The sequence below is a fragment of the Poeciliopsis prolifica genome, unplaced genomic scaffold, assembly GCF_027474105.1.
Source record: "Poeciliopsis prolifica strain line A6 unplaced genomic scaffold, Auburn_PproV2 SCAFFOLD004, whole genome shotgun sequence".
NCBI lineage: Eukaryota > Metazoa > Chordata > Actinopteri > Cyprinodontiformes > Poeciliidae > Poeciliopsis > Poeciliopsis prolifica.
In genome coordinates, this window is record NW_026562379.1 from 8,546,232 (window position 1) to 8,561,091 (window position 14,860).

At 38.1% G+C, this 14,860-nt stretch overlaps 1 protein-coding gene across 1 annotated transcript; it reads left to right on the forward strand.

Annotated features, from left to right (window-relative positions):
* Positions 1 to 988: 988 nt before the first annotated feature.
* gucy2f (guanylate cyclase 2F, retinal) lies at positions 989 to 14,614 on the forward strand. The gene is made up of 19 exons (XM_055028692.1): positions 989 to 1,482; positions 1,580 to 2,384; positions 3,558 to 3,859; positions 5,133 to 5,487; positions 5,588 to 5,672; positions 5,777 to 5,873; positions 6,443 to 6,568; positions 6,930 to 7,010; positions 7,211 to 7,387; positions 7,533 to 7,689; positions 8,436 to 8,585; positions 9,710 to 9,858; positions 9,954 to 10,117; positions 10,199 to 10,391; positions 10,492 to 10,666; positions 11,200 to 11,298; positions 11,390 to 11,484; positions 11,574 to 11,659; positions 13,120 to 14,614. The coding sequence occupies exons 2-19, from the start codon at positions 1,655 to 1,657 to the stop codon at positions 13,199 to 13,201; spliced, it is 3,303 nt and encodes a 1,100-aa protein (XP_054884667.1). The 5' UTR covers positions 989 to 1,482; positions 1,580 to 1,654; the 3' UTR covers positions 13,202 to 14,614.
* The last annotated feature ends 246 nt before the right edge of the window (positions 14,615 to 14,860 follow it).

Sequence of the window (14,860 nt, forward strand, 5' to 3'; positions counted from 1 at the left end):
AACTCCTCACATTGGGCTGACTGATTTTTTAAAAAAGGATTCTAAAACTCTGATGCAAGCAAAACACAGCAGGGCTCTGGGATTTATGGGGATGGCCCCTTTGTTATCTCTAATTACTCCCTCTCTACCAGGAAACAAATTCATTTGATGTGTGGGACCTACTGTACTGTGGGCATATTAGGCCAATTAAATCACAGTGCTGCCGACTTGGTGCACTGTAGCTGACGCTTGTTTCCATGGCAAGAAACATGATCCCTGAATCCTTACACATTACAGTTGTTTATGAAGTAAATGAAGTGCTTTACAAGGCTATTTGTACCCCTTGAACTTTGCATTTTTCCATGTTGCAACGACAAGCATCAACAGAAAAGGTGTGAACTCACCAAAACTTGGTCAGTCAATCCCACCAGCAAGGGTGGATGATGTTAGGATTGACCAGAGACCCTTGATAATTCTAGAGAGTATGGAAGATGGAAGAACCCACGCATGCACAGGGAGAATATGCAAACTTCTAACTCATGAGCTTGAGTCAGTCTACAAATTAGAGACAGTAAATTTACAAAATACAGACATAGACTGAAAGACAAATCTAAAAGTATGCAAGTTATTTTGGTAATTTTCTTTAAAAACTATTTGTGTTTTCTTTCCATTTCATAACAAACTACTTTATTAAATAAAACCACAGTGACCACATTAACACATTGGTTGTAAAGTAAACAAATGTGAACATTTTAAGGGGTGCAAACAATTAGGCATCTGACTTCGACCCCGCATAAAATGTATTCGCCTTGCCTCCCAAATTTATGATTGAACAAAACTAAATTTGAGTTTATATGTTTGAAGAAGGCCTCAACGACAAGAGAAAAAGGCATTTAGACTAGACTAAGGCCTGCTGTCAATCCTCTTACATTGTGCCTCATTCAAAATGGATTAGTGAGTAACACCTGCGTTTGGGCCCCCAGGTCACTTTGGTAGGATTTCACTGAATGGGCCTGACCGACGCAAGCCTCCCATGTAGATAACATATTAACTCTCAACTTATTTTTTTTTCTTTTTATCGTAAAAGGAATCCGAGGCTATCATTTCACTACTTCTTCTATTTCTTCTTCTCTTTTTTTTTGTTGTTTTGTTTTTTACTGCGTATGGATTATCTGACACCAAAAGGAAATAAAATATTTGTCAATTCTGAGACATGTTGTCTGAGGACTCTGCTGTTTGTGGAAACGTGCATGAGCCTTCAGAGACGCTGAAGGAAGGACGTAAGTAGCTCTCCAGGGTGCTGAAGTTGTCTCCAAACGCCCAGACGAGCCTCCTGAGCTCTACCTGTCACTTGCAGCCCATAATCCTAACGCAATGAGCGGGCTGCGTCTTCACCTCAGCGACACCGGAGTGGATAGGTGAGGATCTGGGATGAAGAGAGACGCTCAGATCCGAGGAGGAACCAGTCAGATTGTTTCATCGGATCCCGGAAAAGTTCAGATGGTAGGAAATATATTGTCGGTGCGCGGGGTGTTACTGAGGATAAGTTTATTTAAGAAGAAAATGTAAGTCTGATATCTATTTATGTTTCCATTTGCAGGTGTCATGGGTGTGAAAAAGACTTAAGTTAATAGTGAATAAGATTATTCACTACCTTGGACACCCTGGAAGGACAATGCAACATATTCCTCCAAATGGTTGGGACTCCAACCATCCATGTGTGCCCATAATAAAGAGCAGACAGACTTTACCGACGCTCCCCTTTTGTAACTTCCTGTTATGGGTTCTATTAGGGGTTCTCACATTCCCCTGCTGCGTTCACTGTCTAATCTTCAAAGTGGGTATTTTGGGGCCTTGGAACTGCGACCCTGTTTACTACAGGGCCCTTCCCACCGCAGCGGCCAGGCTCGCTGTGAACAGGATCAACGGAGACCCCGGTCTGGATCTCGGTCTAACAATGGACTTTATTGTCCTGCAGGAGCCTTGCGAAACCTCCAAAGCCCTCACGGCTTATATTTACTACGATACTTCAGCGCACGCGATTGTTGGCCCCACGAACCCGGGATACTGCATCGCTGCGTCCCTGCTGGCCAAGAACTGGGACAAGGCGCTGTTCTCCTTCAGCTGCGTCACCTATGAGCTGGAGCGCATGACTGGATACCCAACTTTTGCACGGACAGTCCCGTTTCCCGTGGACGTGTTGTTCACCGTGTTTAAACACTTCAGGTGGGCCAGCTCCGCGGTGGTCTCCTCCAATGAAGACATCTGGATAGACACCGCCGGGGGAGTGGCTGCTGGCTTAAGGAGGAAGGGGCTTCCCGTGGGTCTGGTTACAGCCATGGGTCTGAACGATACCGAGGTAGAAAGCACGTTGAGAAAGATCCAAAACGCAGGAGAAATAAGGGGTGAGTTTGGGGCTTTCAAAAATATTTCACATTTTGCCACATTATAAGTGCATTTTTTGGGGGGAGTGATAAGTGCTGGAGAAAGGTGCAAGCAAAAATTGCACCTTACTAAATTTAGTTTAGAGTTACTGCTGCAAGACTGAAACCCAATCTTCCTGTAGCAAATGACCTCAAGCTTTGCTAAGTTGGCTGCAGTCCAAACATCATCACCTTTCATGCTTTGCAACGTTGGTAATTGGATTTTTGTCTAGACTTTGTTTGGGTCACTCTAGCATATAGATATACTATGATCTAAACCATTTAATCCATCAATCTATATCAGTAGCTGTGCAGTTTCCATATCTGCACAGCTACCATAACAAGATGTACTATCACAACGTTTCACTGTGGAGATGGTGTATTCAGAGAAATATATCTAGCATTTTGCATCTAAACAACAACAAAAAAAGTTTCATTTCAGTCAATTCACAAGAAGAGTTTCTTCCAAATATTAGCTTTGTTCCCTACAGTAAAATTGTGATCAATTAAGCTGAGATATCAAAAGCTCGACATCATCTTTTATAACCTAGAATTGCTTTTTGTTTTTCACAATTTTCTTTCTTTATTTTTGACTTTGTTCTTTTTCTTGAGCATTATGCTATGATTATTCACTTACAATCTCTAACGAATAAAACAATATCAGACAGTCAGCAAAACAAAATATGAAAAAGTTTAATCAGTTGCAATACTTTTGCAAGGCATCTTGTATATTTGTATTGGTCATATTTACAGGAGAAGTACACAGTAGGCCTATGAGTCCACAAAATGCCAGTAAAATACTTTTTGTATTTTTACTCTAATCTTTACTCCAATCCTGATGTTCAATTACTTTGGACGAAGAATTATGTTCTTTTTTACTTCCATCATTGCCAGTTTGTCTTCTTCTTAGTCTGTTTTATAGTGAGGTTACCACAGCCACTGAAAAAATAAGAAGTGGAAAAGTTATGTACAAAAAAGGTTGTCTCAATAATAAGCGTAGTGATTTGTACATTATAAGAAAACAGATCAATTAGATTACCTCTTCAAGTGATATCATATTTTCAGAGGTTAGACACATCTTGCTGAAATTGATAGAAATCATACATAAAGCTGCAGAAGTGCAAACATAATGATACCACCATTATTTTTTTTCAGTGATCATAATGTGCATGCACTCGATCCTGGTTGGTGGAGAGTACCAGGCCACTTTTCTCACAAAGGCACACAAGATGGGCATGACTTCAGGAAAGTACGTGTTTGTGCCCTACGATACTCTCCACTACAGCGTTCCCTACAGCAATGTCTCCCACCTCGCTCTCCAAAACAACAGCCTTCTGAGGAAGGCCTACGACGCCGTCCTCACCATCACTGTGGCCTCTGAGCTGCTGTCTTTCAACGAGGCGTTCACTGCAGCCAAGAGGAGCCAGGAGGTGACACTGCCAGTGGAGCCTGAGCAGGTGGGGAATGTTTGAATATCAGATCTGTAGACATGTACACCTTTTTCTGTTGCTTTCAAAAGCCCACACTAGTGTTTTTAGCCTCACAAAGCACGAGACACACAACAGAGACATGAAAGATTAAATTATTGTGAAGTTAAAGGTAGGTTTAGGTTTAAAACAATAAACATTGGACAAAAAGCGCCATTTAATCCATTAAGTGAGAATGTAAACTTAGGAAGATGTGAACATCTGCTTTATTTACACATGGAATCCCACGCTCCAAATATGGCCTTCAAGGAAATGTAACAAGAATAAACTCTTGTTGAAAGCCATAGACAGTCCAAGTTGAACTTGGACAAATTTGTAGAACAGATGAGACCAAATCTGATTGTTTGTTCTACATGCATTATGGTTTGAATCATGGAAAGCTAACTCTGTTTGTTTTATGTTCATCTGTCAGATAATATCAATCAATCAATCAATCAAATTTTATTTGTATAGCACATTTCAGCAAGGCATTTCAAAGTGCTTTACATCATAAACACAAGAACACAAAGTCATGCAACATATAATAGACAATACATTGTTACATATTACATTTCAAATGAAACTCTAAACAGGTGTGTTTTTAGTTGCGATTTAAAAGAAGTCAGGGTTTCCGCTGTTTTACAGTTGTCTGGAAGTTTGTTCCAAAGTTTTGGTGCATAGATGCTGAAAGCTGCTTCTCCTCTCTTGGTTCTGGTTCTGGGGATGCAGAGCAGACCAGAACCAGAAGACCTGAGAGGTCTGGAAGGTTGATACAACAACAGCAGATCTTTGATGTATTGTGGTGCTAAACCGTTCAGTGATTTATAAACTAACAACAGTATTTTAAAATCTATTCTTTGAGCTACAGGGAGCCAGTGGAGGGACTTTAAAACTGGTGTTATGTCTCTATCTTCCTGGTTTTAGTGAGAACGCGAGCAGCAGCATTCTGGATCAGTTGCAGCTGTTTGATTGATTTGTTGGACAGGCCTGTGAAGACGCTGTTACAATAATCAATGCGACTAAAGATAAACGCATGGATGAGTTTCTCTAGATCTGGCTGAGACATTAGTCCTCTAATAGTCAGATAACTGACATCAAATTATAGTTGCTAATATACCGTAAATGAAAGCATCTATAAAGCATCCAAAAGTCTTCCATATTCTGAATTCTAATCATTCAGAATGTGGTTTTGCCTTTCTGTCTGCAACATTGACACCATTGCTTTCTCCTGCACTTGTAATAAAGCATGTACTATACTTCACAGGTTAATCCTCTGTTTGGAACCGTCTACAACAGCATATATTTGCTGGCCAGGTCCATTCATAATGCCAGGAAAGCTGGTGTGCATCTGTCTGGCTCAAATCTGGCCTACTTCTCCAAGAACACAAGCTTCAATGGCTTCAACCAGAAGGTGCTGGTGGATACAAGCGGAGAGGTTAAGACCAACTATGTTATTCTGGACTGTGACAGCAGGAGCAGTCAGCTTTACCAGGCCTACATTGTGGACCTAAAGGCAGGACAGCTTCGTTTTGCAGGAAGGTCTATCCATTTTCCAGGAGGATCCCCTCCAACAGCCGACTCCCACTGCTGGTTTGATGAAAACGTCATCTGCACCGGAGGTACAAGGCCCTTTTAAGTTGGTGTTTGGTATCCACTCTTACTTTACTTGTCCACTACAAACACTGCCAACCCTGTCAAGTCATGTGCTCTTATTTTTAGGTGTGGAGGTGTCTTACATAATAATAGTATTGGCTGTGATCCTCAGTTTGGCTGTAGGAGGGCTCTTCATAACTCTTTACATCAGGTATGGTATGCCAACACGGTTGCTTACTGATATATAGTGATCGGAACAATTACTTTCACGGAATGGCCTAATTAGAAGAAATGTTTTCTGTAATCACTTGGCAGGAGGAGACTTCAACAAATCCAGCTGATCAAAGGACCTAATCGCATCCTGCTGACTTTAGAAGATCTCACTTTTATTAATCCTCAGCTTAGCAAAAAGGCAAGCTGCAACCAGTCATTACAAAAAACTTCATCTTAACATCGTTTATCTACAAGCTATGTGTACAGCACATTTACAAAGCTTGCTAATTTGTATAAAGAATAATGAAATAGATCAACAAACAAAGGAAGGTGTTTTTTAAGATTCCACAGATCAATTTTAGTTTATTCAGAAAACTGAAACAGAAACTGGTGGCAGAAACACAGTCATAGTGACAGGCAAATGGAAAAATGCAGACTGACACAAAAGTATATCAGATAAAAATACAAGACTGTACATTAAGGAAAAAATTACAACATACAAAAACATTCACAGCTATCTAAAAAACAAATTTAACTTTAAAACAAATCTGAATAGGATAGTTACAAAAATATATTTGTGGTTCAAAAAGTAGTGAATTTTCCACAATACTCCTCTTTACTTCCTGTGTCTGACCTTGCCTTCCTTGTGTTGCTGACATCAATTACTGAAGGTTACATTATTACTTTATGATAAAAAATGATACTTCTCTGAATTTTAAAAATATTTTATTTACATGGATTAAATCTGTTATGTTTACTGTCTCATAGAAAATTACTTTAGAGGATCTGAGTGAGTCACGGAGCGCTTTGGATGAGAAGTCTGCAGACCCATCCCACTCTGTCAACAGCATGCAGACAGCAACGCACGAGAATTCAAACGTCGCTGTGTATGAGGTGGGTCACAATGCTTTTGGTCCTGACGGTATACAAACAGCAAGGATTTTAGACAGGTTTTAATTTATTGGATAATTAAAAATTTTTAAATATCAGAGTTTTTATTTTATTTTTGTATTAGATTATTTCTGATGAATGCATTCAAATTACTAAAGAGTTTCAACTTCTAAAGACAGTTCGGGAGAAAGCAACTGTATTAAACACACAAAAGAGTTTCAGACACGTTTTAAAATTTCCTTTACGATTCAAAGATTATTTTTGTTTTTTACTTTTTAATATATATGTTGTTTTTTTGTTTTGTTTTTTTACTTAAGAATAGAATTTAGCATGCAAAAAGTAAAAAATTTGTTTCATCTTGTAGGGTGACTGGGTTTGGCTCAAGAAATTTGAAGAGGGCCAATTCAAGGAGATAAAACAAAGCACAACAAAGATTTTCACAAAGGTAGGCCAGAACATCGACACTCATTGCAAATGAGTCAATGGTTTAACATGCTAAGAGCTTCTGCGAGTATTATAAACTTGTTTTCTAAGATTAATGATAAACAGAACAGTAATCATTAAGGGACTTTGATAAATTTAGTACATATTCAATCAGTTCTAATTGAAGGGGGCATTATTACATGGTTCTTCTGTCGTCTGCAGATGAAGGACTTGAGAAATGAGAATGTGAATCCCTTCCTGGGCTTCTTCCTGGACTGCTTCATGTTTGCTGTGGTGACAGAGCACTGCTCTCGGGGCAGTCTCCAGGATCTGCTGAGGAACGAAGATGTAAAATTAGACTGGATGTTTAAGTCATCACTTTTACTTGATCTTATCAAGGTAAACTCTAATGTCCTATTCTTCCCTGGGAGCATGTGACCTTTCATTTTGGAATTTTAAGAAAAGTCACATCAGCTTTATAAATCTCCATTGTGTGTTGTTTGTTTACAAATAAACAACAATGTTGAACATGTTGTGTTTCCAGGGTATGAAATATCTCCACCACAGGGAGTTCCCCCACGGCAGACTTAAATCTCGAAACTGTGTGGTGGACGGGCGTTTTGTTCTGAAGATTACAGACTATGGCTTCAATGAGCTGCTGGAGTCTCAGAAAGCTTCCTTTGAAGAACCGCCACCTGAGGGTAACCTGTCTTTTGTTTTTGAAAATATACATAGGTGCGAAGAATAGAAAAGTAACCCACTCAAGTTACTATTCAATGCAATGTTAATATAGCAAAATTTTACGTCAGTTCAAGAGCAAATAACTGTGAGAAAAGTTCACTTAAGTGAAAAATAACCTAGTGAAATAAACTCAGAGTAAAAATTTCTTAATAACAATTACCAGTTTTTTCAACAGAATTAATTAATAACTAAGAGACTAAACATCAATGTGTGAAAATAAAAGACCTGTTTACCTGTGTAATTACGTTTCACCTAAAGCTAGTATTATAACTGTTCCTCTTATATAAATAAATTTTCAGACTATTTTTCCAATATATTATGGTTAGATGATTCAGAACAGACAAGACATGTTCCTCTTTTCACTGTGAGTCTGACATGTAATAACTATATTTTGTTGTGTTAGAAAAAGCCTTGTCTTTGATTAACTGTGTTTTATGTGTTTTACATACTGTTACTGTTACATATTTCTGTGTCTTCTGCAGAATATATTTATTCACTATTTGCACATCAAAGATGCATGTTATAAAACCTTTAGCTTCATTTTTAGGGTCTTTGGTCTAAATACATACTCAATTACAGTAGCTTCAATCTCAGACAGTGAGAAAAATAATGTGTATGTATCTTTTTATTTGGTGTCTATAAAAATCTAGTTTTAACTATTACTGCAATGACATATGAGTGCTTCTCTCTATTTCTTTTTTCTCAGAGCTATTCTGGACAGCCCCCGAGTTCCTGAGGGACCTTACAAATTTCCATAAAGGAACTTATAAAGGAGATGTTTATAGTTTTTCTATAATTCTTCAGGAGGTGGTAGTGAGAGGGCCACCGTACTGCATGCTGGATTTACCCCCAGGAGGTTTGTCCAAAGAGGACATGTTATTGCATGTAATAGTTATGTGCATCAGTTTGATAATGTTGTTGTTCTACACATCTTAACTGAATACAAGAATTTGAAAAATTCATTTCAACTGTAGATGTGTCTGTTTGCCCAACAAATTTTATCTTCACAGTAGTTACTCCCAACTATTTAACTTTTTTTTAACAAAAAAAAAATGTTTTGTCAAAAGACAAAATGCTTGTCTTTTGAGAAGAAGGCTGGAAATATGCAAAAAGCTGCCTGACTGTACATGAAGCAAGATCTCAGATTTAACCAGTCTTTGACTGGGTGTTAGATATAATTTATCAACTAGAACTGAAGCTGGACATTTAGCATCATACCAGTTTTAATTTTCCTTAAAATATGATTGTAAATCATCAATATTTAGCAAAAATTAGTTGCAAAACCACACCAAAACGAATGTGGAACCCTACCCTGCAAAATTACTGGTACCATTGGAAAAATATATTTTTTTGTTCCAGATATATTTTCACATTGATAAATTTAGAAAAATTGCACACATCATGTTCAAATTTACAAACTCATCTGTATCCATGAGCGCCTAAACATTGCATATGAAATACATGAAGAACTTTAATTAAATGTTTTGCTTTTTAAAAATGTATCAATGTTCGTGAACTTTTGCTTAGTAATTGCACATAGGACCTCATTTATATAAACTTTTTAAAAAGGGGAAACACAAAAGAGCATACCATTCAAAATAGGAAGATGTGCATTGATCTATAAATGACAGGAAAATTGCTGCAAGTAAATAACTACCCACCCCCTAAATTTGCTTATATTTACACTCAGAGATTAAAATGAAAACATTTAAGGTAAAAGATTGGGACTTTGACTGACAGAAACCTGTTGAACAGGATTCAGCTGGTCTCTTTTATAGAACTTTCCTAAATTAAAACAATATTTGCATTTTGTTGCATCATATTTTCTACTGTTTTCAAATTGGTTTGATTGGCTGTGAAGTCACAGCACTGTGATTATTGTTTTTAGGCAGACTTTTCTTTCAAACTATCATTTAGTAAAATATTGCTTCAGATCAAAATACAACAAATGTGTCCCATTTCCTGATTTGTTGTGCCCAGAAATCATCCGTAAAGTAAAAAAACCTCCACCAATGTGCCGTCCCACAGTCGCACCGGATCAGGCTCCACTTGAATGTATTCAGCTAATGAAGCAGTGCTGGAGTGAACAGCCTGACCGCAGACCAACTTTTGACGAGATCTTTGACAGGGTGAATTTCTGCAAACCATCTTTTGCTCCAATAATCTCACCTCTCAACCTCATTAAACCCATTAAATACATCTGATTTTTTTTTATGTTGAACAGTTCAAGATCATTAACAAAGGCAAGAAGACCAATATCATTGACTCCATGCTGAGAATGCTGGAGCAATACAGCTCTAATCTGGAGGATCTTATCAGAGAGCGAACGGAGGAGCTGGAGGTGGAAAAGCAGAGAACGGAGAAGCTGCTTTCTGAGATGCTTCCACCGTGAGTTAGCAAAGCGACACACTCATACACTGTAAGTGTTTGCTATCTTCCTTTAAATGTGTCTCTATGTCTTCTGTCCAGTTCTGTAGCTGAGGCTCTTAAAACGGGTGCCTCGGTGGAGCCAGAGTACTTTGACCAGGTGACAATCTACTTCAGTGACATTGTGGGTTTCACCACCATCTCTTCGCTCAGTGACCCCATTGAAGTGGTTGACCTTCTGAATGACCTCTACACACTGTTTGATGCTGTACTCAGCAACCACGATGTTTACAAGGTCAGAGAATTATGTTGAGTTCGTTAGCATCGTCTGCCTAAAGTTCCCTTGGAATGACACTGGCACCCTGCAAACCTAACTAATATGTGAATTTGATCAGGTGGAGACCATTGGGGATGCTTACATGGTAGCATCGGGTCTGCCTAAGAGGAATGGAAACAAGCATGCCGCAGAGATAGCCAACATGTCTCTGAACATCCTCAGCTCAGTGGGCTCATTCCACATGCGACACATGCCAGACGTGCCCGTCAGGATACGAATAGGAATTCACTCAGGTAGTGAACATGACATAATCCTTATTTTCCATTGGGAAACGGAATTTTGAGTCCCATAAAGTTCACATTAAAAACAAATACATTTCTGAACAGGATTTGTATACAGGCATTAGATTAATTCAAAAGATTAAGGGTATTTATCAAAAATTAGCATTTCAGAATTTCAGATGTCTGGTTTTGACTTGATTAAGAAGAACTCAAGTTAGAACCACTTTTTGTTTTCCAGTAACAGTGCGATCAGACATTTATATGAAATCATCATGTACACTCATTTTATGTTAATTTTGGACTTTTACTGAACGATTTTAAAAACTTTTACGTTGGAATGATTATCCAACTATTTTAAAAACAAATGTAGATGTTTGAACTAGTTGCTGTGGTCTACTCCACACAGTGCCAGACTGTATTTACTGTTTCGCTGTTTCAAACAGGTCCAGGGTTCATTTTAACTGTATTGTATATGAGTATAGTATCCTTCTCTCTGCTGGTTTACCTTTTCTTAATATGTTGTCCATTTGTTCTTTTTGCTCAAGGGCCCTGTGTTGCTGGGGTTGTAGGACTGACCATGCCTCGGTACTGCCTTTTTGGAGACACCGTCAACACTGCCTCTCGTATGGAATCCACTGGGCTGCGTCAGTATCCCGAACACATTTACTCAACATTGGGCTGCTCTTTCATATGTCTCATTTACCTCAGTCTTTTAATGTCTTCTTCCCGTCTCAGCTTATAGAATCCATGTAAATTGTAGCACTGTGAAGATCCTCCGATCTCTTAATGACGGATATAAAATAGAAGTTAGAGGCAAGACAGAACTGAAGGTAACAAACATGGAAAATGTCACAGAATAATTATTTCTGTTGATTTCACAATAACCTGATCAGAGTGACTCTTTGCTCCGTACTTGCAGGGCAAAGGTATAGAGGAGACATACTGGCTTGTCGGGAAAACAAACTTTGCAAAACCTTTGCCAAAACCACCAGAAATAAGACCAGGGTAAGAGTTCTTACCTTATAGCACTGTTTAGCATTGCTTTATCAAAATGAGAAATCATATATTTTTGTTCATGTATAACATGAGCAAAAATGCCAGCAACATCTCAATGTAAACTTTGTTTGAAACGTTGTCATGCTACAACCCAAAACTGCTAAACCTTTTAATGGGATGTTATGTGTTGCACTGCAATAAAGAGAAACAAAGTTTGTGAACAGGAAAGAAAATGAAAACTGGTTGAAAAAAAATTATTTGTAGACAAATACTAGGAAAAAATATAGGGTACATTTGTATTCAGCTCCACAGAATCAGTGCTTTATAGAACCAGTTTTTGTTACAATTACATTTGCCTTTTGCAGTATGTTTCCCTCAGCTTTTCACATATGCAGTAAAATATTGACCCATTCTTCTCTGTAGAAGAACTCAGTTTGATTAGTTTGAGATCATCAGTTCTCCAAGTAATCGAAGACTCGTCAAAGATTCTCAGTTGGTTTACGGTCCAGGCTTTGACATTGTTCATGTGGTTATGTTTTTGGGTTAATTTCCCTGCTTAACCCGAAAGATGGATCTTCACCTCCATGTCAAGTATTTTGCCAGATTACTCCAAGATTTTTCTTCTGAACAAAGGAATGTTCTAACATAGGAATGATATGTTGGGGTCATGTGCTGTAATAGCTTTGCACAATAAATAATGTATAAATAATGGGCTAAATTATAACCTAAAAATATAATTATTGTCTCCTTCTTTCATGTTTGCTGTCTCTGTCATGTAGCTTATGGCATAAATGTAAACAAGATTCCTTACAGCTTCCTTCAAATTACTTCTAAATTATGATTGCATTACATAATATCAAATGGTCTGAAGAAGTTATTTGTGGTTGTGATGTGACATGGTGTGAGCAAAACATTTAGGGGTATTGGTGAGTTCACAAAGCACTGTACTTTCATAACTGTCTCCAATAAACCTTGGACTGGTCCAAACTGCTGTTGTCAACAGGGAAGACAATCATGGGCTGAAACCAGAGGAAATAGCTGCGTACAGGAGAAAGAAAGCCGAGAAAAAGGCTTGACCGTCTCAGGTCAAATGCAGGAGGTATAGATCAGCATGCTGCCTGGTGTTGTGCTCTGGTTGTTTTACTGTTGCTTTAATATGATTGCATCCTCTGAGTCTCCACACCCACAACTTCCTGCTATTGATTTCTGAAGCTCGTTGATTGATAATCTCATTAATCTCTTGATCTTATCACCTTCCTCCTCTTCTCCTTGAGTGGATTGGGGAAAGCCCTGCTTGTTTACTGCATTCATTCTCTTTTGTGTCGGCTGAGAGATTTCCCCTTCACTTTTTTCATTTATTGTGTTTGTAATAGTACGTAATGTGTGTCCTATTTTCCCACCTATCTGTTTCCTAAAATAAGTTGGACTGTGCCACAGAGACTTCAACTCTACATTTTCTGTTAAACTAGGGACAACTGGCAAGAGATGGTGACAGAAGAGATCAAGACTCATTTCCGCAAGGCCAACAGGCAGGTGGACAAAAAAATATGAATCAATGAGAGGAAGAGGAGCAAATAAATGAAAGGACCTAAAGAAGAGCATAGGATGGAGGCATCTGGATGAAGAAAGAGAAGAAAAGCCGGGAGGGGAAAGCACAGGGCTGAAAGCAGCACCCGGCCTCTCAATGTGGCTTAATGCAGACTTGTTTAAGAGGATTGTTCATCGACTGGCTAATCTCCCTTCAGCCAGCACAGCAGAACATGACGGTGCTAATGTAATGAGAATGGTCACATCACCTGGCTGCCTACCTGCTGCCAACAAGTACTTGCTCTTTAATAAAGGTTGAACTTGTTCAATCCTCTCTGAAATCACTGGCCACTGCGTGGTCCTCTACTTCAGGGCAACCGGAGGTTCATCCATCCAAAGACTGAACGCCCCAAACGCCTATTTCAAACTGAAATGTTTCAGTGAGATCTGTTTTTAGTCAAGCTACAGAGTTGAGCCTGTTATGTAGGAGTTTATATTATGTGTTGTTAGCCATCCAAAGCTCGAAGGCAACAGCTGCTATTGTGTAAAATCAAGTATTTAGAAAAAAAAAAATCTCCTTGCTATTTGTTTTTTTGTTTGTTTGTTTGCAATGGAGTGGACCAAGATTGAATTTGCACCCTCCAACAAGCTTTTTACAGTGACAACACTTATTATAGATTACAGTTAAGAAATGAGGTCAGCTTTTGGAAGACACTGAAAGAAAAGTCAAATAAAAATATATTTTTTCATAAAATAATGTTCAGTGTGAAATCTTGAGGTCCCTTAATAAGGCAAATGCTTTGCAAAGCTCAGTAATGATCTCCCAGAGAAAGCTGGTATTGTAAGGCTTTAACTGCACTTTAACTTTTCAGAAAATGACCTAACTGTTTTAGTGTTATGTGATTCTTTAACTTTTAGGGTGTTTTTTCTTTTCTTAAACTCTTGATAGATATTATCAGTGGTCCCAAGGAGTTTATTCTCAGATAAATCTCCCAAAATTAATTTGCTAAGTTAATTGATTTAAAAAAAAAAACAGTAAAGCTGATTGGTGAGTTGCTTCTCCTCAAAATATCAATGTTCTTCTATCTTCTTTTGTTAGTAAAAGAAATCATTTAGTAAAGACAAAAATTAGTAATGAAAGAAGTAAAAAAAAGGAGAGCATTCTTAAATATGATGATTTGTCTAAGCCCTAACCTTGCAGCAGATGTCATTATTAAGAAGTCTTCAACAATACCTTTAAAAAAATTTTTAAACCCCAACAATCCTTGTAGGCTGATGAGTTCCATGTGCTTTATTTAAAAAGATGACAGCAAAGTCTGTGATAAGTGTGTATAGTGTGTAATTATCTGAATGTTGTATGCCTGATCTATTATAACTGCAATACAAAGAAAAATATACATGTAAATAATTACCATAAAAATAAACCATTGATTTGTATCACTTTGTCCACATAAATGAACAGTCTTTACCATTTATCACCACAAGGAGGTGCTGTTGCATTTATAGTTGCAAGTTTGCTAATGCTTCTTTTTGATGGCAAAGCTCATGCGACAATTTTTTAAAGGAGTAAACTTTTCTCCTTGTTGCTGTGCTGTAGAAGAGAGGACTGAGTCACATGTTTATCTGGGGGAGTTATCAGACTTGTCGCACTGCCACAATCCCATTTTGTCTTTGCTTGAACTC